This window comes from Lactuca serriola, chromosome 2, assembly GCF_051521515.1.
Source record: "Lactuca serriola cultivar US96UC23 chromosome 2, Lser_US96UC23_V15, whole genome shotgun sequence".
Lineage (NCBI taxonomy): Eukaryota > Viridiplantae > Streptophyta > Magnoliopsida > Asterales > Asteraceae > Lactuca > Lactuca serriola.
The window spans coordinates 33,920,316-33,947,056 of NC_136409.1; the positions used below are offsets into that span (position 1 = coordinate 33,920,316).

At 35.1% G+C, this 26,741-nt stretch overlaps 1 protein-coding gene across 1 annotated transcript; it reads right to left on the minus strand.

Annotated features, from left to right (window-relative positions):
* Positions 1-5,581: 5,581 nt before the first annotated feature.
* Positions 5,582-25,263, minus strand: LOC145089151 (TMV resistance protein N-like). Its single transcript, XM_079027631.1, has 3 exons — positions 24,997-25,263; positions 23,943-24,914; positions 5,582-6,046 (listed from the first exon to the last, which is right to left on the minus strand). Exons 1-3 carry the CDS (start codon positions 25,261-25,263, stop codon positions 5,582-5,584), a joined length of 1,704 nt encoding a protein of 567 aa, XP_078883757.1.
* Between the last annotated feature and the right edge of the window lie 1,478 nt (positions 25,264-26,741).

Sequence of the window (26,741 nt, forward strand, 5' to 3'; positions counted from 1 at the left end):
GCTCTTGCTATCAACATGGTCACCTCCAAGATCACTATCGGTAAAACCAACCAAATCTTCAATTTCACGACCTCTTCCATAGTTGAGTCCAGAATCAACGGTTCCTTTTACGTATCGTATGATGTGTTTCACAACTTGGAAATGCAAAGTGGTTGGTTCCTCCATGAAACGACTTGCAATTCCAACCGAAAATGACAGGTCTGGTCGAGTGTGAGTCAAGTACCTCAAACACCCTACCACTCACCTATATTCAGTTGGATTAACTTTTTCACCATCTTCATCCTTCTTGACCTTCAACTTAGGTTCCATTGGTGACGTTGTCGGATTGAAATCTAGCAACCCAAATTGCTCTAAAATCTTCTTTGCATAAGCCGTTTGTCGCAAAGATATTCCGCACTTCTTTTGTGAAACTTCAATTCCAAGGTAGTAAGAAAGTAATCCCAAATCACTCATTTCGACTTCTTTATTCATTTGTTCTTTGAATTCGACAACGTCGTTAGTGCTCGACTCGGTAATGATCAAGTCATCAATATAGACACCAACAATAAGAATTTTGTCTTTTGACTTCCTTTTGTAGACAGTTGGGTCTTGTGAACTTTTTGTAAAACCAAGCCTTCTTAATCTTTTATCCAAACGAATGTTCCAAGCTCGAGGAGCTTGTCGTAGACCATAAAGAGCTTTATAAAGCTTGAACACCTTCTGATTGTTTTCTTTATCAACATATCCTTCTGCTTGGGTGACATAAACCTCCTCTTTGAGATCTCCATTGAGAAAATCTAACTTGACATCGAGATGGTGGACAACCCACCCATGTTGAGCTGCTAAGGCAAGAATGAGCCTTACAATGTCAAGTCGTGCTACAGGTGCAAAAACTTCATCAAAGTCGACTCCTTCCTTTTGTACAAATCCTTTTCCTACAAGTCGAGCTTTATGCTTCACCACTTTCCCAAGTTGTCTTTCTTCACTTTAAACACCCATTTCAAACCGATTGCTTTGTGTCCGGGTGGCAAATCGGTAAGTTGCCATGTCTTGTTCTTCTTGATTGCATCCAACTCTTCTTGCATAGCCTCCTGCCACACTTTAGAGGTTACTGCCTCTTTAAAATTCAAGGGTTGATCTGCTGCAATCATCAACAATTCTCTGGGTTCAAGGAGCACATTTTCGCCTTCAGAATAGATATTGGTTAATGGACGTAATCCCCTTGGCCCAATCTCACTAGAAGGGCTTTGCATATGGGGCGAGGTTGAAGAAAACGGGACTGAGACATGAGTTTGTGGAGCTGGTTCAGGCTCGTCAAATTCAACACATGGTTGTCCAACTTGGATAGCAACGATTCCTGGACTGTTTGGTTGTTCTGGGTTGATTTTGGGGTCATTTTGAGGTGTTTCGAGGTGTATTTGGGGTTGTGGTTCAAGTATGGTAAATGTCTTAGGAGTCTCCATCTCTTCTTCTTTGTTTTTGTACCAATTCCATTCTTCTTTTTCGTCAAAAACAACATCGCGACTAACTCGCAACTTTCGGTCTTGCGGATCAAACAAACGGTTGCCTTTAGTTCCATCTTCCACACCTAAATACACCATCCTTTTACTTCGATCATCAAGCTTCTTCAAGTGACCACCTACAAGTTTAGCAAAAGCAACACAACCAAAAACTTTTAGATGTTCAAGGTTGGGCTTTTTGCCAAACCATGTTTCATAAGGCGTCTTATCGGGAAGTGCTTTTGTTGGCAGGCGGTTGAGAAGATAAACTGCATGTCTAACCGCTTCTCCCCAAAACTCTCCCGGAACATTTCTACCTTAGATCAGACTTCTTGCCATGTCCATAACGGTCCGATTTCGCCTTTCTACAACTCCGTTATGTTGAGGCGAATATGGTGTCGTTAGATGCCTTTGAATACCATTTTCTTCATAAAATAATGAGAATTCTTTTGAAGTGAACTCCCCCCTCGGTCCATTCGAAGTGTCTTTATTTGATAACTCGAATTCTTTTCAACCATCAACTTGAACCGTTTGAAAGCGCTCAAGGCTTGAGACTTCTCCGATAGCATGTAAACCCACATCCACCGGCTAAAATCGTCTACTAAAAGGAGAAAATATTTACTCCCTCCAACAGTCGTAGGTGTGATCGGACCACATAAGTCTGCATGAACAAGTTGTAGAGGTTTTTGAGCCCGAAAAACTGCATGATCCGGGAAAGGAATTCGGGTTTGTTTGGAAAGAACACACCCTTCACATACTTGGTTTGGGTGCTCAATCTTTAGGACTCCGATTGCTATATTCTTTTCGGACAACTTTTTTAAGGCGAGAAAGCTAACATTACCAAGTCTAGAATGCCATATCCAAGCTGGTTCTTCTTTTGTTGCTAAAAGACAAGTCAATCTACCGGTCCTTAAAGGAGTTTTATATAACTGGTTTGGGGATCGTTTAACTCTCAAAAGTAGAGTTTTGTTTATGTCAAACAATGTCAGATCCGACCCATCCATTATGACCCGACTCCTTTCCTTCGTCATTTGTCCAAGACTAATAATATTGTTTTTTAGACTTGGAATGAAATATACCTCATTAAGGAGTCTTTGGTCGCCATTTTTGCTATCGAATAAAATCGACCCTTTTCCCAAAATAGTGACGGTCGAACCATCCCCAAATTTCACATTGCCTGTAACGTGCTCATCTAGTTCGCGAAACTTTGAGAGGTCTCCGGTCATATGATTGCTATCATCGTTGTTGAGATACCATACCTCAGACTCGACTCGAATTTCTCCTAATGAAAGAAGATTAACACAAATCTTCTCTCTTAGAGACACCTTTTTGTGTGCATATTCTTGTGAGGTTGTCATCATCAAAATAGGCTCTTCTTCGTTGGCTTGAGTGAGGTTCGCCTCCTCACCTCGATTCTTGTTTGGACACTCCGAAGCATAATGACCAAATTGTTCACAAGTAAAACATTTGATTTTACTTTTATCCTTTCGAGAAGGATTATGGTCATTCCGATTTGTATTGTACTAGCGAACACCTCCTTGGCCACGTCCACGACCTCGGCCTCGTCCCTGGCCTCGGTTACCATGTCCTCCTCGTCCTCTTGAAGTGTTCGACGAGTTTCTCTCGCCAGTTTGCTTCGAACGAGATGCCCACTCGGCATGTGTAAGCAATAAAGAAGGTCCTCCATCTTTTTCTCCATAGCTTCGAAGTCTCTCTTCATGGGTCTTTAGACACCCCATAACTTCTTCCACCATCATATTCTTCAAATCTCCGAATTTCTCAATAGATGTTACGATTTGTATAAATCGTATCAGTAGGGCTCGCAAAAACTTCTTCACAACCGTAATTTCTTCAATCTTTTCACCTAGAGATCGAATACCGATTACGATAGTATTCAATCTCATGGAAAAATCATCTACCGATTCACTGTCTTTCATCCGGATCACCTCGAAGTCACTTCTCAAGGTTTAAGTTGTAGCCTCCTTCACCCGATCGGCTCCCATGTACATCATCTTGAGTGTTTCCCATGCTTCTTTAGTTGTGTCCTTCTCAGCTAACACCAGAACTACGTCCTCTGGAATTGCTTGATAAATAGCCGCAGGAGCCATCCGATCTTTACGTTCATCCGTTTCTGCATTTTTAATTACATCCCATACTCCTTGTGCTTGTAAATTCATTCGCATTTTTATGGCCCACACCGCGTAGTTCATCTTCGTGAGCATTGGATAGTGTAACGTAACGCTACTGTCTTTCCCGGTCCTTTGAAAACTTTCAACTTTGGCTTGAAAAGATGACGAAGTTGGTGTAGTTATTTTTGGCATATACTTGGGCATACACGAGTATGAATTTTTTTTTTTTTTTTTGAAGTACAGGGACCAATATGAATTTTTCAGAAGTTCAAGGGGCAAATAGAACTTTTACAGAAGTAAAACAGGAGCTAAACTTAAAATTTTCTAAAAAACGGGACCAGAAATGCAATTTTTCTGAAAAACAGGGGCTAAACTGCAATTTTCAGAACTTTGTTCAGCTGCTGACGTCACTGATGATGTCATTGCTACAGTGATGCTACAATACTCGCTACAATGTCGTCTTCTCTAGGGCACCTGGTTTTTCCGGCCAACTTTCCGGTGACTTTTGACCAACTTTGACCGGCGATTTGGAAGCCTTCCGGTGGTCAAAAAATTCAAAAAAATATATTTTCGGAATCCTCAGAACAAGACCTTTCCAACGGTGTACTCCGAAATTTTTTTTGAGACAAAAAAATTTTGACCAAAAAACAGAGAATACTTCCCTCGGAGCTTAACCAAGCTCTGATACCACTTGTTGGGGGTTGAAACGCACTTTTATTCAGAACTAGAACAAAAGGAGGAGCTTACTAGCTCAATTACAAGAAAAGAAAAACAACCCTCTATTACAAATACTCACTCTATCACTCTCTGTTTTAGTGGTACCTTACAACTGAGATTACAACTTCTATTTATACAAAAGCTAGCCACTATAAGTATTGTGGCAATTTATTGTGTTCATCGTATGAAATAAAGAGGCAGCCATTTCTAGTTGTTATTGTCAACAAATGAGGGATTCATTTGTCAACTAAAGAGGGTGGTGCAGCTACTCATGGCAAGTTCACACCGAAGTAGGTTTACACTCACATAAACAACAATGAGAAAGTCCTTATTAAACAAGAAAAACGTCTAATTAATCCTGCTATACAAACAAAAACTCAGTGAGATACGAACCTGATTAATCTGATACACAAACTTGATAGTCTAAAAAACCAAGAATCAAGATTAAAGAAAACGATTTCAATCTTAAAATCAGAGCACAATTAAACTACACACATAATTTTTCCCTTATCATGTGAATTGGCCTTGCCCCTCCTTGATTATTATGTGAAAACTGAACAAGTTCCAAAAAAATAATTTTGATAATTGGATTATGCAGGCTTGCGGCGGATTACGTTCCAGTTTGAAGAAATGATTTCGATTTTGAAGACTTGCAACAAATGCGTATTCAGACATGAGCAATTTAATTGTTGTTCCATTATAACTTTCGAAGAAACTGATTTTGATTCCCAACGCACCCAGATATACAATACATGGAACTTGGAACTTTCGAAAATCAGGCATGCATCTTGCTTGTTGAAAAGTAGATCCAATGGGCTACATTTGGACTTTGGGGTAACTTTCAGCCCTTAGGATCATGAGCCATGGGCAGGTAGGTTGTCCACTGTCAGGGCTGCTGGGCTGGTCATAGTACTAGAAAAAGAAGATAAAGAGCCAATATCCTATCCAACTAAAAGACCGGGAATTATGCTAAAAAAGAGAGGTAACCTTAGAATAAAAGGATATAAGAGAAGACTGAAAAAACAAACAACATCAAACATCATCATCATCATCATCAATATCTCCGGCAAATAATAGCCGACAGTGTATGTGCTTCGTGGGGCGCTTTGTTGAGGTTCTACTTTTTAAAGGCATCAAGCTCTTCTCATCAAACTTTTCTTCATAGACGTAAGTGTTTCTAGAGATACTTTCATCATATCCAAGATTCTCGTCATCAACATGCACCACATTCCCGTAATCAGATATACAAGTTGTACTCTATTGGACATCTTCTTTGTAGATAACGTGTGCCCCATATATCTGGGATACTATCCAATCTGCTAACGTTATAGTAATGTTAAGATTACCTTCAATATGAGACCAATCTTCAGGTTGAAGATCATTATACATCTGCTGAAAGAAACCCAACGGCATATAGCTAATCCACACATTGCTATCCTCTACTTTTTCGGGGGGAAACCACAAATTACAATTCACCAGTAACTCAGGACTAGACACTACTAATCCATTACTTAAAATGCTGAAGGTGATGCGAGGATGAGTAAAATGCAACCACGTGCCCCCTGGAAATATACCACACACCACGAAACCTAAAATCTGGGTATGCCATTTGTGAGGTAACTTCAAAGCTATTGTGAACCGATCCTCGTCTTGATTGATCCAGCATGGAATCTTTTTTATAGAAATAGCGATACTTAAACGATGATTTGCAGCAGCACATTTCTGTAATCAATGAAAAATATCATACTTATATTGTTTCATTCTTAAACAATACAAAAGTTGCTTAGCAGATATTAGGATGACTCTTATTATCATATACTAAGGATGCTAGCAGGGATTTTTAACTTAAGTGATATATATATATATATATATATATATATATATATATATATATATATATATATATATATATATATATAGAGAGAGAGAGAGAGAGAGGTTCAAATGTGGATTAACATTTATTGTATGGTCATGTAGACAATGTTATTATGTGAGAATGACAAAGAAAATAAGTTGTTTGATAATATGAATACGTTCAATATTACATAACTATTGTCATTAACACGCATTCTCACTAATTAAATCGTCTATAAGGTTATTATAGAATTATTATTATTATTATTATTATTATTATTATTATTATTATTATTATTATTCTCATTCTGTCATAATGTTTACTGAATCGTATTCTGTCAGAATGAAAGTGAGTGAAGAACGATGTTTGAGAACCAAAAATGAATAAGAATTAGAGAAAATGCATGAAAAATGACGATACTTTTGTAAAGTTTAATGTATTCACATTACTAAACAACTTATTTTATTAGTAATTCTCATAGAATAACACTGTCCACACGTCCGCACAATAATTGTTCATCCACATTATAACATGGCCTATATATATATATATATATATATATATATATATATATATATATATATATATAAAGAGAGAGAGAGAGAGAGAGAGAGAGAGAGTTGAGTTATTGTAAGAACTAAAAAAAGTGTGTTAACTTGTGAACTTATAATCAACTCATTATTTTGCAAAACCAAAAACATCAATCTTCTCCAAATGGTGTGTCTAAGCCATATCTAGCTTCAAAAAAAGATTTGACAATTTTTTAATTTATTTTTGATATTTGAATGTATGCACAATCAAAAGTCATATGGTTTGTGATAAGCACAATTAGCAGTCATAGGGACTACATATATGCACAATCAGCAACCATATGGACTATTGATGAGCAATCAATAATATATATGACTGCTGATTGTGTTCATCAGCAGTCATACAAAAAAATAAAGAAAATAAATCGTCAAATCTTTTTATAGCCTAGATATGGCTTAGGCGCACCATTTAGAGAACATTAGTGTTTTTGGTATTGAAAAATGATGAGGTGATTTGAGTTTGCAAGTTCCCACAAATCTTTTGGTTCTCAAAAGAACCTGGCTATATATATATATATATATATATATATATATATATATATATATATATATATATAGCCTAAAATGCTAAATTTTAAGAGGTATAACCCTCAAAGCATCATATACAACACTTTACGCACTCTAAAAATCATCAATCTTATCCGGTCAACTTACTAAACCTTAAATCTCGAGGATGGCTCTTGCCATGGTCACATTCCTTATCCCTTATCCCGTCTAATAACTTCAACAGAAGGGAAACTTCTCCGCTCCCAATGTTTTTGAAAATCCTTCTTCTTCGGTAATACACGATAAATTGAACAAAATCATCCGCACGCGCAGTCTGGAGATACTTGCCTTATCCAATACCTTCGTAACACCTATATAAACCCTCCTTGGGTTTCATATTTTCGGAAATCATAACTCGTAAGAGAATTCTAAAAATTTCGTTCCTTTTCCTCTCTCCTCTTTAGTCTCCAACTTTCTAGAGTTTAGGTGTGAACCACTAGAAGCACAAGACTGCTGGTGCTTCCTTTTTGAAGACCAACAAGGAAGGATCACTAGTTTATTTGCAATAGTAAACTAAGGTATGCATTTTCTAATAACCTATTAGTAATTTTGAAAATAGCTATGTACTTTTAGGGTTCCTGATATTCAATAGTTGTTTGCAAATCATAGTGAGAATATGGATCCTTAAGGTGTATGTAAACTTAGGGTTTATGTTTTTCTGCTAAAAAAATAGTTTTTTTATTATATAAAACCCATCAAAAGTTTCTAATATGGTAACCTTTAAATACATATTAAGAAATTATATTTTCAATACATATGAGTTGCAAAATATTTGATAATCAATCTTACTTCTACCAAATTTTTTAATAAGAATCTCATATTATCAGGACATCTATAAGAAAAATACATATATATATATATATATATATATATATATATATATATATATATATATATATATATATATATATATATATATATATATATATATATATATATATATATATATATATATGATTTTGATTAAGATTTAAATCATTATATGTTCTAATTTAAATTTTAAATGATTTTTCGTTTGAATAAAATGGAATCATTATAATGTTATTTGCCGGTATATATGTTTCAAAGCATTGTGTATTCGATTTACACAAAGTTTATCTCACGGATCCTCTCCATAAAAAAAAAAAAAAAAAAAAAAAAAAAAAAAAAAAAAAAAGATCACGCTTCCCATCACTTTGATTTGTCAATTAAATGTATACCGTTCTTCATTAAATTTCATTTAATCTATATATAAGATGTCGTTTTCCAATTTATATGTTTTTGATGATGTGTATGTTTCTTAGTTGAATCCTTTTAATATGTAAGTCGAATGATGTTTTCAAAGTTATATGTTTTTGCTGATGTGACTTTATTCGTATTTGACTCCATCTGCGTATGTGTGTGTATGAGACGCTATTTGTGTAACATCCCTATTTTGACGGCCAAAAAAGACCGATCTGTTTATGCTTTATTTGAAAATCAGAGTAAATTTTTAAAGAAAAGTGTTGTGGAATTTATTCCCAAAAGATAAATATGATAGATCTATCAAAGCATTTTCGAAGAAATGTATTTCATTATATTAAAACCATGGGATGTCATGTTCAATACAGATCAAAAGCATAAACAACACAACATAGGCCTTATAACATTTATTTATATCTACTGGCCTATGATCCATAATCCCTCATCAAGTCATCCAACTATGATCTTATGCCACTACCTGTAATAGAAGAAACTGAGTGGGTCACAACAATCAACCCGATTACCCTCTCCCGTTATCCTCACTTTACGTCCCTAAAACATCTATCATAAGGTACATATCCTAAGGATTTTCATCGGGATAGACACTACTGCTAAGGGGGTTCCTCAGCAATAAATGTCCTTAAGGAAACCTTGAGGGGATGGAGTACACTGGTGAACACATCGTTCACAAACACCTACAGGTTGCGTTCCTTCTAGTGTTCCACTGGACTGTCTAGAATAGCATGTGGTCGTCATTTATACTCTGTTAGATGATTGGAACATCGTCAACATCGAGGCCTCTCATCATTTTATCACACATCATCTATTTCATCTACCCATGTTTTACCCCAACATTTTTATAGATATAAAATACATATACAGTTTAAATCATTTAAAACTTGTATAAAAATGTTCATCTAGCATAGATATCAAGTAAACATATAATATGCACACATGGCACATAATTTATATAAAATACTTCATATCTATGTGTAAGATGAGAGTAACTATGCACTCACCAATTAAGGAGGTGATTCTGAACTCAGACAACGTTTCACTTCTTTTAATTTATTTTCCTTCAACGAAACCTAGTATCATTACCACTTCATTTTAGTCTAATATTTACTGTGACTAATTATTAGTCTTAGATTCATCATTAAATCAAAGTCTACTTTCATGATCTATCAAGTAAGGAACAACCAGGTAGGATCATATCGGAGGTAGGGTCCGTTTCGTATACAAAGTATACTATTTGGAAATCCCACTTTAAAAACCTCACTAAATCACATGCTAAACATCATCCTCGTAAGTAGATCAATCAGTATAATGACTTTGAATCACTGATAAATCTTGTTTATAGGTTCATAATAACGATATACTCCCTCCATCCCAAATTGATAGTCCACTTTTGACTTTTGAAGTCTTTTTTCTTTAACATTGACCTTAAATACTTTTATTTGTGTTAGATATTATTTGATAAAACTTATAATAATGAAAAAACATTTAAAATACAATACATTTATATATTTTGCATATCAAGTATTATCTATCAAAAACAAACATATTTAAGGTCAAAGTTGAAGAAAAAAAAACTTTAAAAGTCAAAAGTGGACTATCAATTTGGGACGGAGGTAGTAATACTTAAATATAAGCTATATTTAAAGTGGCGTAGGCGTATCTTACTTACAACAGGTTTTTGCTAAACACCGGGCTCCACTGGAGCAGAGCTTCTGAGCCGAAAAACTCTTTTTCTCGGAGTAGTCCAGCGCCCGGGGCTTTTCTTCTAGCGCTAGGGGAGTTCCTTAGGGCTTAGGGGGGGTTTTGGGAGGTTTAGAGAGAGAGAGAGGGGGGGAGAGAGAAGGGCGGAGGTGTGAAGAAATGAGGGTGGAAGGGGTTCTATTTATATGTCACCATCTGGTGGCAAGACTTGTGGAGAAAGCAATGGCCCCAGATTCAGCCATGTCACCCCCTTCGCAACAGCACCCTGCCGACTTCTAAACCCCATAACTTTCGCATACGAGCTCCGATTTTGATGTTATTTATATTGATGTGTAGGTATTGATGGGATCTACAACTCTCTTTTTCACTCTGTCACCTAATTCTCAACCGATTCTAAATTTAATAGTATGAGAAGATTACACTGTTAAATGACGGTGTAAAATTCATAACTTCTCCATATGAACTCTGTTTACATCTGTCTTTTTATCGTTGAGCTCCTATTAATCAGATCTTCAATTCTTATTTAGGTTGCGTTGGCCAAAAATCGATTGATCTAAAATTCGAATTTCGGGATGTGCACTGTTATGCCAAATCTTAGAAAAAGCATAACTTCCTCATACGAAGTCAGATTCGGACTTTTTTTTATGCATGCTCTCTGTTTAACGTATACTAAAAATTTCATTTAAATCTCCAAGGCTAAAAAGTAGTTTATCAAAAATTTACTTTTTAAGTTACTTGGTGTCGTGCCGGTTTAGCCGTAAAACTTCGGCGGGTCATAACTTCTTCGTTATAACTCGGATTTCGATGTTATTTATATTTCTGAAATCCTTGTCACGACCACTACCACTTTCTTCATAGATACTGGGTTTATCTACGCTTTTATTTTTTGCGCTTATTTTCATTCTTAATTTATTATATCTTTATAAACAAGTATATAAGCACATAAAATCATGCAATTCACATAATATTCAAGTAATTCTTTTTCATTACTTCAAAATGAGTTATAATCGTTGACCTTGACTATTACATCATTATACTAATGCGTAGCCTAGAAACACAGGCGTTACAATTCTCTCCCCCTTAGGATGATTATGTCCCGAAATCATGCATCAACAAACAGATGTGGATAACGACTCATCATGTTACTCTCTGTTTCCCAGGTAAGGTTCGACACATTTGTATGTTTCCAACGCACAAGCACTAAGTCGACCATCTTGCGTCGTAACTTCTTAGTCTTACGGTCAACGATTTCCTCAGGCTCTTTTATTAGTCTTTTATTTTCATCCATCCTTAACTCTGAGATTGGAATTATGTCGGTAACTTCTCCCGTGAACTTCCTCAAATAACACACATAGAAAGTGTTATGAATACCATCTAGTTCTTCTGGTAGTTCTAGCTTGTAAGCTTGGTTCCCAATCCTCTGAAGAACTTTGAACGGTCCAATAAATCTTGGACTCACCTTTCCTCTTTTTTTGAATCTTATAAGTCCCTTCCATGGTGATACTTTAAGCGAAACCGAATCTCCAACTTTGAATGTCATCGGTCGTCGTTTTTTTTTCAGCATAGCTCTTTTGACGATCTTGAGCTGCTAACATCCTTTCTCTAATCACCTTCATCTTTTCAGCAGTCAGATGGACTATTTCGGGGCCCATAAACTGCTTTTCTCCCACCTCAAGCCAAAAAAATGGTGTACGACACTTGTTTCCTTACAAAGCTTGATAAGATGTCATCTTGATGCTCGAGTGGAAACTATTATTGTAGGAAACTCTACCAAAGGTAAGTGCTCATCCCAGTTTTCTTGGAATTCCAGGGTAGATGCTCTTAGCATATCTTCTAGTGTTTGAATCATTCTTTCACTCTGACCATCAGTCTGTGGATGGTAAGATGTACTGAAACACAACTTCATACCCATTTCGTCTTGTACGCTCCTCCAAAATGTTGAGGTGAAACGACTATCACGGTCTGATACAATCGTTAAAGGAACACCGTGAAGTCTTACTACCTCCTTCACGTAAGCATTTGGAAGCTTATCCATAGATCATCTCTCATTGGTTTCTATGAAGTATGCACTGTTAGTGAACCGAACCACAACTATCCAAATCATGTCGTGACCGTTCTTCGTCCTGGGTAGTTTAGTTACAAAATCCATGGTGATGTCTTCCCATTTACCCATGGGTACATGTAAAGGTTCTAAACTCCCATACGATTTCTGATATCGTGCCTTAACGCTTTTACATTTTACACACTCGGCTAAATACTTTGCAAGATCAAGCTTCATCGTCAGCCACCAGTAATAGAGTCTTAGATCTTTATACATTATTATGCTGCCGGGATGAATCGAGTACATGGTCTAGTGAGCTTCTTCCATCAGGAGATCTCTTACTCCTCCCATCTTAGGTACCCAAATCCTATATTGGAATACCTTCAATCCTTTATTATTCATATCGAACACTAATGTTTTGCCAAAACGTTCTTCCTTTCGGTCATTTTTCTCTGAAGCTTCTTCCTGAGCTTTCTTAAAGCTTTCCACAATTGTCGAGACAACTTCTATTCTCAACGCTCTTGGCCTTTTTCTTTCAAGATTTACTTTCCGACTTAGACCATCAGCTACAACATTTGTTTTACTAGGGTCGTAAAGTATCTCACAGTCGTAGTCCTTGAGCAACTCTAGCCAGCGTCATTGTCTCATGTTTAATTCCTTCTGATTAAAGAGATACTAGAGACTCTTATGATCAGTGAAAAGTTTGCACTTCGTGCCATAGAGATAATTGTAGGATTTAATTTCTAAGCCCATACCTATAACTGGGATGTACTTGACCCAATTGTAGTATGGTCCTTTTGGGTTGTCTTCATCAGTGCAATTTGATAGGATAGACTTTTGAGAATAAGGTTATTTATGATTTATTAATATATTATAAGTTCTAATATACTAATATGAAATCATATTATTTAATTAGTATTGATCAAGAATTAATTTAGTGATCAAAAGAGACTAATTAAATATATGGGGATTGACTATGTAAATCAATCATTCTTATAGTGTGGACCAATGATCCATGGTTATTTAGGATGGGCTAAAACATTGAGATAATCCATGGATAGTCCATGGAGGTATAACCCATGGAGCCTAAGTAATATGAAAGGTCATTAGGGTTTGCAAAGTATAACCCTAGCATTTGCCACACTATAAACAGAGTCCCTTAGAGCCAAAATCGGTTGCACCCATCATTCCAAGAGAGTGATACATGATTTTGAGCTTACTAACTTATCTCTCAAGCCTCCTCTTGCATATGGTGTTTGTGAACCATTACAGGCATCACACTTGAGGTGCTCAAGATTTCAAAGGTCAAGAACAACAAGTCCTACTAAGAGGTAAGTTATCTAACTAGTTGTATTGTTCAATTGTTCAATTGTATGCTAGTTTGGGAGAATGCTTTGGAAAACAAAATGCATGTATAATTAGAGAAAACATAGATCCAAAGCATTTAGGGTTGCATGTGCACTTAGGAAGGGTTATAGTGCTCAAAACCCAACAGTGGTATCATAGCCTAGGATTGTTTTCTATTATATTTGATGCATACTAGTTTTTCAAAACTGAAAAAGTCGAAATTTTGGCCTCTGACTGGTGAACTCGCCGAGTCCATGAACAGACTCGACGAGTCCACTCAGTAATAGAGCAACTCGGCGAGTCAGTTCATGCACTCGACGAGTTGAAGTCTCTGTTTGCAGAATTTCGGGTTTCTTGACCTGGTTTGGATTGGGAACACTACCACAAACTGTTTTGGATCATTGGAAATGTTTTTTATGATATAGTAGTGCATATACTCATCCAACCACAAGATAATTGTCAAAGGTTTAAAATAATTGTTTTTTTATATGATAAACAAAGTTGCTTTCAAATTGTTGACATGAAATTATCTTGATTGTGAGTTTAGTTAGATCATGAATTATGTGATGATTTTAGTTGTTAAAAAAATGATCTAAATGAATATTAATGACCTCCATAACTTGTCCTTAAGTTATGGAAAATGAAAGGTCTCATCCATTAAAATCCAATTAAACTCATAAGTTATGAATGTGAAGAGTTTTGACAAGTTTCGAAACTTGCCCTCAAGTTTTGGAATTTGTAAAGTCTCATCAATGAAACTTTAATTTCAAACCCTAGAGTTTTAAAAGTTAAAATTCCATCCTCATACTTTTTAATATTATAATTTTAATAATATATATATATATATATATATATATATATATATATATATATATATATATATATAAAAGACAAGTCAGTCTTACTGTTAGTAGGCCTCATTCACGAAGCCGGTCTATAAGGGGGGGGGGGGGGGATATAAGGTTACTGCCTAAAAAATGGTGGTTTAATGGGTGTCCACTCTCACCCACCGCTTCCTTGACTGGTGGAGGGTCGTTAGCCGAACGTGTAGGATAGGACACTAATTCTCCCTCATTAAAAGTATAATGATAAACATAAAGTAACTAAACTTTTATTAAATTCCCAATCTTAGTTACTTTAGAAAAAATGTGAAAATGGTGCTAATCCATGAAATTACACTTTTCACCTTGTTAAGTCGTTAGTGGAGCCTGTGTAGTTAACAGGCACACTAATCTGGGACTGACAATGTGTGGCAAAGGGAAGCTTGATGTTGATCATAGATCTATGGAGCATGTGTGGTTAACCGGCACATTGATTAGGTGATTTGTAACATTGGGTGTACCAAGCTAATTTGCTTGGTTATTCACACCATGTTTGTGATTCTCTGCGTCCCAGTCACACACTTGAAGGGCACAATCGAGATTTTGTCACACCCCCGAACCGAATGGCGGAAACGTCTGAGGGCTCGTGTGACTTAAATTGAATACCATCACAATGATTATATATGAATCATAACATCATTCATCACCATGCATTGAAATAATACAACTGGTATTGTTTACATCTATTACATTGTTTTAGTCATTACAATTTCATAACATAAACCGTTCGATAGGAAATCTAAGCAAAACACCATGACATAACTTGGTACTTATTCTTCGGCTTACCTGTTACCTGAGAATACAAGTTATTTTGAAAAAACGTCAACATATGAAATGTTGGTGAGTTCATAAGTAATGTTATGGAAAAATGGTTTTTGTGGAGTTTGAAAACCCAGAAAATCCGATATTTTCTGAAAAGAGTATTTGTTTATAAAAAGTGTGAAGATCCGTAAATATGCTTGTCAATTTTGTAAACATGTATAGGTGTTGAACTTTGTATACATCACATAGGTAAAATGTTGAACTCCATGGGAAAACCCAATGTTTTCCCAATATGTAAATTACATGACTTGTTTATTGTTATACCGATACGACGATTGTTTTTTATTACGCAGGTGACATTGGATTAATTAAGGTTTGTGAGTTGTTACAATCACGCATTACTGAAAATGACTAGTTTATAACTACAAATTACGAACGATCCTTAAGGCGTCGTCTGTACTACTCACTTAATCCAACCACCCTGACTTCTCTTGATTTACGCCACGAATCTGTTTACTCGATTTCTCATAAGCCCAACAACCAAGGAGAAAGGAGGGTACGAAGCCCCCTTTATTTCCATAAGTTATTCAAGGCTATCGGGAATGCGAAAAGGCACTTCGCCCGACTCGCATTTGACTTCTCGACCTCACTAGCGGTACTAATGGACCATTAGGTCCCAATAGCACAATAGAGCTATTGAAAGTCCTTTTACATGAAATTGGGTCATAGAAGACCCATTAACATGTAAGCGTGTTCCCTTCAGGCCCAAAGATCATGTTATTGGGCTAGCAAGGCCCAACAAGTACGATTTGAAACTTTCAAGCCCAAAGTTTGAATGTTGACTCCTCATAGTTATCGCGTGTTTATTGAAATACTATGGTTTCTTGATTTTTTTTTTGTTATTGATTCGAGACCGAATCAATTCGTTTTGTAACGATATTGGTTGTTGAGAGTGTATTTGTTTTTACGTTTCGTCGGTAGTCGTGGACCTTGTATTTTGTCTTAATGAATTAATTTGTTTAAAAGTAAGATTTTTACCTTTTCACAACTTTTTTTTATAAAAATAGCACTTTTAGTCCTTTATATAAAAGAATTTCATTTTAGTCCTTAAAACATTATTTTGACACTTTTGTATCATAAACTTGTTGAAAATACATTTTTAGCCCAAATTTATTTTGTAAACAGCTTTAGTCCTTCCAGAATGATGTTTTCTCGGTTAAAACCCCCAATTTCACAACTTTTATAGTTTTGGCCCAAAATAGAAAATTTTTACATTTTTGATCCTTTTTTAATATAAAAAGCATTTGTGACCATTGAAATAGTTTTAATACACTTCAAATCCCCTGTTTTACAGAAAGTTGCATTTTCAGCCCCTCAAACTTAGAAATCTCGCATTTTGAGGCTTATTGGGCCGAAAAGCCCAAATTTAGCCCATTAAATTCAAAATTTACATTTTAAGCCCCTCAAAAATGTTGGTGTTGAGAAAGAATTATTATAGAAACTGTTTGGACCCTTTTGACCCTCCAGAAACTATAATTTGTCGGTTTGGACCCTAAGTTTTGTATTTTTGACAATTTAAGCCCAAAAATGGGTTTTATGTTCAAGTATGTTCATCCTAACCATATAAACTATTTTTATTGACTTGATTAGTGTAAAATAGTTTAAGCTATGTTTATTTCCTTCCTCATGTTTTAGATCTCGGTTTTTACACACTTTTTGGATAACATATTCATCACAAACACATGATATCACACACATACATGCATCAAATCACACATAGATCTACACATTTACTTGTATTCTCCCCCATAAAAACTCATAAAAACCGAAAAGAAGGGGGTATGAAACTCACCTTGAGTTGTGGATCGGTTTTGAAGAAGATTTGGAGTAGTTTGGTGCTATTTTCGGCCCTAGAAAGCCTTCCTTTGTTGATTTCGAACTTAGAGGGTTTCTAAGAGAGTGCTCATGATTTTGCATGGGTTAGGAAGAGATTTTTGATAAAAACAAAGAATCTAGATCATAGATCCAAGCATGATCTTACCTTAGATGAAGAATTTGTGGGATAATTTCCTTGAAAAGCTTCCTAATCTCGAAAACTTGGTGAAGAAATGAGAGAGTTTCTTGAGAGGATTTTTGAGTGAAGTGAGGGTGTGTGTGTTTGGGTTCGGCTGAGAGGAAGAAGCAGAGGAGAGAAGAGAGAGTGTGTGAGGTGATGGTTGTATAGAAGCATAAGATATTGCATGGAAGACCTCCATGTAAAAATGAGGTGGCAAATCTAAAAAGTAAACTCTCCCTTTTATTTGGGCTTGGGCCGAGAATGGAGAGGGAAGAAAGAGTATTTGGGCTTAAATGCTTAAGCCCAAATTTTATAGTTATGCTGAGTGATTTTTGGCCCAAATAAATATAAATATGATTTTTATGACCTATTAGGGCTAAATCAGGTTAGTTATGGCTTAATAAGGTCCATTTAAATATTTTGTTTCATTCTAGGCCCAATATGGCCCAAAATATTAAAATAAATGAAAGTGGGTCCAATTAGAGCCCATTCAAGAGTTCTAAGCCCAAGATAGTCCAATTGGAAGCTTATTGGTCCATTGGGCCCAATAAGGAAATCCTAATCCAAAATGGACTTAAACAAGGATTTCTAAGGTTTCCAATTGTTTGTTGACTATTTGCAGTGTTTGTATGAAGTGTTTGATTGAAATTCTGTTGTCATAGAGTAAGCATCATGCATGCTTTCATGTTTTTGATTCATAATTGACATAAGTGTTGTAGTTACAAGGCACCAAAATTTCTAGTTGGGACAGATTTAAACATGCCATTGAAAGGTTCAATGAATCTTAGAGGATCTAGGAATTTCAAACAAATTAAAACTTAATAAACTATTTCATTTTTCATGGTGGAAATTGGTAAATCGTCATTTACCTACCTTCAAATATTTTAGAATTGTATTACGATATCCCTCTTCGCAATAGTAAAATATTGTGTTTGGTCCTAGCCTTAATATTTCATTTTGGGTGTTATGTGAAGGACGTAAATCAACCAACTTGAATTTCTCCCTTGTAGCTGTCTAGTTCAAACAACTATGGTATTCCTGAATCTGTTGGAAAAAGCTTTCCACATGAAGATGATATTCCACAATATCATACTTCACTCAAGCCCTACATGCAATGAAACATCAATATGGAAGGTCTGTGTGTACTCACGTCTTGGAGATGAAGTCACATATTGACAAGCTGGGAGTATTGGGTGTCTTTGTCTTAAGGAAGTTGGTTGTTGACTGGGTTCTTCAATCACTTCCTGAGTCACATAGTAAGTTCATTAAAGATTACTATATGACAGATCGTGAAATGACCTTCATCGATATTACCTATTTGCTAATTGCGGCTAAGCCAACAATGATTTGGCGCAATGTTAAAGCAAATTTGATTGGAAGATCTGCCTCTCAAGCTGACATGGTCAATGACATGGACATCTCGGAAACGATTCCTTCTCCTAAAGGAAAGGAATTGGCCATGGTTAAAAGTTTTGATCATAAGAGACAGGCCATTTTGGGATTGTCTCATGTGCCAATGCAAAAGAAGCCATTTTTTTCTACTGCCATTTGAAGGGACATTGGAAGCGAAGCTGCCCTAACTACCTGAAAGATCTGAGAGAAGGTAGAATCAAAAAGTTTAACTCTGCTTCAGGTAAGTTCACTATCTAACTTTATTAAGTTTCTGTTTATAGATTCTTAATACATGATGTGATAAGATTACATTTTGATGTTTATGTAGGATCAAGGGAAGATTAAAGGATAGGCATGCTGAGTCGGATCGCGAAGAGATGGATTTCGATCGCATGGTTCGATGATCGGATTTTTGAGCTGCAACTTAGGAGTTATGATAGATTATTTAGAAATTTGTAATAACATAGTTTTCATTTGTAACTGCATTGTAAGAAAAGTTTTTCCGCGTTTTATAAATAAATAATTTTTGATTTTTATCTTATTTTATATCTCCTTGCAATAGCGTTTGTGAAAATTGATGCTTATGTATATTCTAGCAATGTTGAAAATGGATTTGATTCTTTCGTTTGTGGTATTGTCAAAATTTACCAAATAAGGGAAGATTCTCATCGCCCAAGTTTCAATTGGACAGAAACTTGGAATCATGCAACTTGTATTGTATGATGAATGAGAACCTTCATCTTTGGGAAATCAAGACTAATTCTTGTTCACATGTATAAGAGAGTCATGTGAAGGACTAAAACATCTAGTACACCTTGGTTGTGAACTGGTCTAAGTCCACCACAAAGAACGATAAGACTATTCGTCATGATTTACTAAATTTTAGTAAATATGGTTATGCTCACAAGTTTAGGAATAATTCTGAATCATTGTAAAAGTTTCAATGTACAGCTAGACGAATAAGATGAATCAAATTAGGTAGAAAGATAAAAGTTTCTCCAATCTGAAAGGATGGGAGAGTACTTGAGTATCGTGTTTTATGATCGTCTTAATGATTATGGAAATCATATCACAATTGATCCTCTAAGGACCCCTTAGTACATTTGCATGGCTAAGAAGAGGAATCTGGAATTTTTAAAATGGTTAAATTAATTAAGGTGAATCATACTTCGTTCCAAAACAAGTCTTAGAGTCACACTTTAAGATTGTAACCTGAGTGACATATCTTAAGAAGGTTTATAACACTTATCAAGTGTAGAGTAAAATGTTTCTTACGCTTGTACATTTGAAATTGGTAAGTTGTGATGTCTTGGTAAGGACGAAGACCAACTAAGACCAATTGTGTGAAGTGTTATTCTTGATGAGAATCCGCACTAACTCTAGAGTATTTGTTTGTTAAGGAATGGTTCTTGACAAGAGAAATTTATATGTCAAGAGGTCAGTGGGAGCCTTAAAGACATTGAAAAACTTCAAGAGCTAATCAAGAATAAACCTATCATTTATCACCAGCATACAACTTGAGATTTGTAACTTATTGTGTTGACATATTCTTATTTATATGACATTCCAATTAAATTTCACTATGCATGTGAGTTCTATGAGTTCTCAATTGTTTGCATAGGGCAAAGCACATTGATCAGTGAAAGTTCATTGATCGGTAAGAGTAATTTGTTGAGCAACTTGGAAGACATGGTAGGCCCTTGTGCTGCCAAGTGGCAAGAAATTAAGATTGAGTAAGTTCAGTCCATATGAGGTAGGTTTTATCACTAACCTTGTCTTTTGATTATGGTTATGACAAATTCACTTGGATAGGAACACATACACCATAAGATCTAAGTGTCATAAGGTTTCTCTCCAATTCATGAAAATGATTGTGAGGAAACGCTTTCACTAAGTAGATTTTAAAGAGTTAGCAATTGTGATATTTGCATTCTCAAATTCGATTATGACTATGACATCCCTCTTCATAGTTCGAATTGTGAGAAATGGCAAAAGGTCTAAACATTTGAGACTTATTGTTGTAAGTTCTAAAATTGTTTAAACACACATATATAAGCTTTCTAATAAAAGGTGTGTGAGCTTAGATAAACGCTTATCGAAGCATCTCATATCAAAAATCTGAACTTTGGTAAGAAAGTCAATAAGTATTGATTTCTAGAAGTCCAACTGATTTGGATGCATGTCAAGGCTAATGGGAGCATAAAAGTTATGCTAGTAACAAAAAAAAATTGTTAAGCTGGTGGGAACATAATTAATTATGGTAAGTGTTGCAAGTTAGCAATGTTAATTATAGAAAACAGTGGTTTCAATTCGCAAAGTTGCAGGGTTTGAAAAGTTGTTTTGCTATAATTCAAGGTGGGGGTGTTACAAGAAATCCTACGATTTCCTAGTTTGCTTAAGCTAATGCTCTGATACCAACTATGACATCCCAATTTTCACGGCCAGAAAAGACCGATTTGTTTATGCTTTGTTTGAAAATCTGAGTAACCATTTAAAGAAAAGTGTAACAGAATTTGTTCCCAAAAGATAAATATGATAAAGATTTATCAATGCAATCTCGAAGAAATGTATTTCATTATATTAAAATCTCGGGATGTCATTTTCGATACAGATCAAAAACATAAACAAAACAACAAAGGCCTTAAAACATTTATTTATATCTACTGGCCTATGATCCATAATCCCTCATCAAGTCATCCACCTATTCTCTTGTGCCACTACCTGTAATAGAAGAAAGTTAGTGGGTCAGGCTTGGGATCCTAGTGAGCACATAGGGTTTTCAACCCACAATAAATTGTTTATTAGTTTTATCACAACAGTCAACCCGATTACCCGTTCCCATTATCCTCACTTTAAGTCCCTAAAACATCTATCATAAGGTACATATCCTAAGGATTTTCATCGGGATAGACACTACTGCTAAGGGGGTTCCTCAACAATAAATGTCCTTAAGGAAACCATGAGGGAATGGAGTACACTTGTGAACACGTCATTCATAAACACCTACATGTTGCGATCCTTCTAGCGTTCCACTGGACTGTCTAGAATAGTCTGTGGTCGTCATCTATACTCCGTTAGATCATTGGAACATCGTCAACATCGAGGCCTCTCATCATTTTATCACACATCATCTATTTCATATACCCATGTTTTACCCCAACATTTTTATAGATATAAAATACATATATAGTTTAAATCATTTAAAACTTGTATAAAAATGTTCATCCAGCATAGATATCAAGTAAACAGATTCATCATTAAATCAAAGTTTACTTTCATGATCTATCAAGTAAGGAACAACCATGTAGGATCATATCGGAGGTAGGATCCGTTCTATAAAATCATAATACTATTAAATATCTACACATACATAACATATATCAGATATTCAAATTAGTCTCTCTCTCTCTCTCTCTCTCTCTCTCTCTCTCTCTCTATATATATATATATATATATATATATATATATATATATATATCATTGTTGTAAAAATCCCAACGAGATCCGGATTAATCTCCGATTAATCCGTAGGCGCTAATCGACCAACTTGAAGACGCCTAGCGATTAATCCCAACTTACAAAATTAGCGAAGCAGTAGAAAATGATGAAATTTTAACATTTTGAAGAAGTTGTATCTTAATATAACTATTTAAATAATGATTAGTGGTATATTGATCATATTAATCTATTTTGTTATGATATTAATGGTATTTATGAACTTTGTTAAACTCTTAGTCATATTTAATTTTTTTAAAACTCAATGAAATAGCAGTTTAAGGTATCAGCTTAATCCCCCGATTAATCTCCGTCTAGCCGTTAATACCTTATCCCTAGTCTATCGACTAGCTAACATCTAACATTTTTTACAACCTTTATATATATATATATATATATATATATATATATATATATATATATATATAGAGAGAGAGAGAGAGAGTGTGTGTGTGTGTGTGTGTGTGTGTGTGTTAAGTTCAAATAGGATCACTAACTTTTTTAGGGTCAATAGTATCACTTTTTCAACCTTCATTTTAGAGTTCATCTTCTATCGAAAAAAAATAACTAAAAATATGTAAATTCATCATTTATCAACCACTTTTCCTATTAAAATTCGAAAGAAAAAAAATAACGAAAAATATGCACCATATGCACATTTTTGGTAAAAGAACTCATTTTTTTTTTTTGAAAAAGAAATTTCAAAGAATCACATTTTATATTAACATGTTAGACAGCTAAGACATTTTAAAAAAAATATCTTGAAAAAGTTTTAAAGAATGTGCAGAGATGCACAAGCTCAAATGTGTATGATCTTTCAACCTTTCTTTTAGAGCTTATCTTATATAAAAAAATAACTAAAAATATATAAATTCATCATATATTAACCTCTTTCGATATTGATATTCAAAAAAAAAATTACGTAATTTATGCACGATATGCACATATACACAAATGAAAATTTGCATATATGTACATTAATGTACAGATGAAAAACATCTTTATAAGTTAAGACATTGCTATAGAAGGTGATTTTTTGAAGAAAAAAAATCAAAATAAACACTTTTCGACTATGTGCATATGGTGCACATTTTACATTATATATATATATATATATATATATATATATATATATATATATATATATATATATATATATATATATATATATATATATATATATATATTAATTGAAGTTAAAAATGATAAATTTACATATTTTTAATTATGTTTTTCGATAGAAAACAAGCTTTAAAAAAATGTTTTTCCAATTAATGTGTATGTAGATGCACATGTTACAACTTTTTTTAAATATCAATATGGAAAGAAGTTAAGAAATGATGAATATATATATATATATATATATATATATATATATATATATATATATATATATATTCGATATAAGAAAAACTCTGAAATTAATGTTGAAAAAATTATGGTATTGATCTTAAAAAAGTTATTGATCCTAATGGATCCAACCCATATTGTAATGTGTATGTAATGTTTTGCACTTGAATTCAACTAAGACATGAACTCGTTTTCAATTTCTCTTATGTTGAAGGTGTGAATGCCCATCTCATCATCTTCATAGAAACTAGTTATACAAAGTTTGTCTAGTGTTGTATAGTTCAGTTCAGTCCGCTTAATCTAACAAATGCAGCCTAGATAAATTAAATGAGAGAAAGAGAGAGTGTGTGTGAGGGGAATCACCTTAACAAAAGATAGTTGCGGCATCTTTGTAATATATCTTTGATTCTCTTCATCCTCTAGGAGTTTCTTGCAATTAGTTATCCATATCTTATACAACCATTTATGCACTGTTGATATATCTCCGATCTTTCTCAATGAGATACAACCATTTGCCTTCGACACTTGTATGCTTGATGGAAGCATACACAAACTTTCAAGTCTGTAGCACTCATTCAACTCCAGGCGTTTAAGACAAGAAAGACGGCAAATGAATGTTGGTAACTGGACTAATTTATAGTTGCCACTTAAATATAATTTTTCCAAGGAGGAAAACGCATCAGGATTTTCAGGGAAACTTTCCTCTCCAATTTGCCTCCGACTGAGATCTAATTTTCTTAAGGAAGACAAACCTCTGAAACTATGAAAACCAACACACATCTCTGGCCTTTTAAAGTCATCAAATCCTAACCAGAGCTCTTCTAACAATTTCATTTTTTGAAGTTTCTTTGGAAGATTTTTCAATTTCACGCAGTTGTGAAGACGAAGGCACTTGAGATATTTTAATCCACAAATTAAGTTTGGTATGTTGTTAAGCTTCACACAGTTTGCGAGACTAAAGAATCTTAAGCCAGACAAATATCTAATTGATGACGGCAACTCCTTTATGTTAGAGCAAAAATCTAGATTTATTTGTGATAGTTTAACCATACATGGGGAGACTTTTGGGAATCTTTCAAGACTTTCGCATCCAGAGAGAATTAGAGTCACCAAGCATTCCATCTCAAGCCTGGACGGGAGACACTTGAGACTACGGCAACCATTCATTTCCATGTAAACAAGCCTTCTGTGAGATCCAAGAGACTCGTGAACCTCCTCCAATTGCCAACAGTTTGACAAGATTAACCTCTCAATATTTGGGGCCCCAGATACATCTGGAAATGATGTGAGGCCAGACAACCATTCAAGGTGAACGAATTTCAAGTTTGGTAGAATCTGACGAGTAAAACAAAAATTGAAAAAAAAAAACTTAATATTGAGGTCGTTTCATAATCAATACAAATAGAAATCCAAATACCTTTTGCCCCTTCCATAAATATTTGAGGTCTCCAGTGGCCATTTCAAGCCCAACAAGTTTACACCTATCTGCTAACGGCAGAGTCAAGAATGGGTACTCAGTCCAACGAAGCCATCGCAACTCGTCAGGGAGAAATGTAGGTATGCTAGAAGTGAATTTCCCATCAATATCAAGAAGCCGAAGATTTTTCATGTTTGCAAAAACATTAGCACGAGTAGCCAAGTTTTCATCATAGTCATCAACAAGGTATTCATTGTCCATCATCATTATCGCTTCAATTGCTTTTTGCTTATGCTACAAAGAACTAGCTATGATTAAATTCATGTACCTATTGGATCTTAACAGAATGAAAAAAGAAGTGCAGGAGAACTCTTGTGATATTATTGATGAACAAAAAGAGAACAGAAGGCAGCTATAAATAGTAGAGTTTTACAACTGAAAAGTAAAAGTTGGAAATATGGAAGGACTTAAGTAAATGCAGAAAAATTGAAAGACTTCTAGCAGTTACTAAGCCAGTCACGAGAGTTATTATTTTCCTGAGAAACTTTGAATCAGTCTTCAACACTCCCCTTTGATTCAAAGGTACCAACACCAATCTTTGCACGAAGATATTCAAAACGAGCTGCTGGAAGAGCTTTGGTAAACAGGTCTGCTTGTTGTTCTTCAGTTCTACAAAACTTCAGCTTGATGCTTTCATCTGCCACTAGCTTTCTTATGAAATGATGCTTAATTTCTATGTGCTTGGTTCGACCATGCATGAAAGGATTCTTTGTCATTGCAATCGCGGATTGATTGTCACAATAGATCACAGTTGCTTCAGTTTGTTCTTGCATGAGATCATTCATAAGTTTTCTTAACCAGATTGCTTGACATGTTGTGATTGAGGCTGCCACATACTCGGCCTCTGTTGTGGATAATGCCACGGTTTCTTGCTTCTTTGATAACCATGAGATAATTCCAGTTCCCACATTGAAACAATTTCCAGTTGTGCTCCTTCTATCTTCTTGTGACCCTGCTTAGTCACTGTATGTAAAGCCTTCCAACAGTAGTTTCTTTGACTTCATATACCATATTCCATAATGCTTGGTGCAAGCAATATAACGAATGATCCTTTTTACCGCTCCAAAATGATGTTTTGTAGGTGAATGCATGAACCTTGAGACCACACCAACAACATAGCTTATGTCTGGTCTTGTGTGTGTAAGATATATTAGTCTCCCAACTATGTTCCTGTACATCTGGGTTCTGCCATTCCTGTACCATCGGAACTTACAAGCTTTTCATTAGTATTCATAGGTGTTGCGATGGGTTCTTCATTCACCATATTGAGATCTTTCAGCAAGTCTGTGACATATCTCTCTTGTGCAATAAAAATACCCTTGTTGATTTGTTTTACTTCGATACCAAGAAAATAATGTAACCTTCCAAGATCAGTCATCTCAAAAGTTCTCATCATTTCCTCTTTGAACTGTTGTATGATTTTCATTGAGGACCCTGTGTATATCATGTCATCTACATAAAGACTAATCAACATGAAATCTTCTACGCCTTGCTTCTTGTAGTACCTAGTGGGCCCATTGGGACTCTTCGTGAAGCCATTTTCCAAGAAGAAACTGTCAATTTTGCTATAACACGAGCGTGGGGCCTGTTTGAGCCCATACAAAGCCTTTCGTAACTTGTATACCTTCTCCTCCTGCCCGGTTACTATGAATCCTTCAGGTTGCTAAACAAAGACTTCCTCTTTA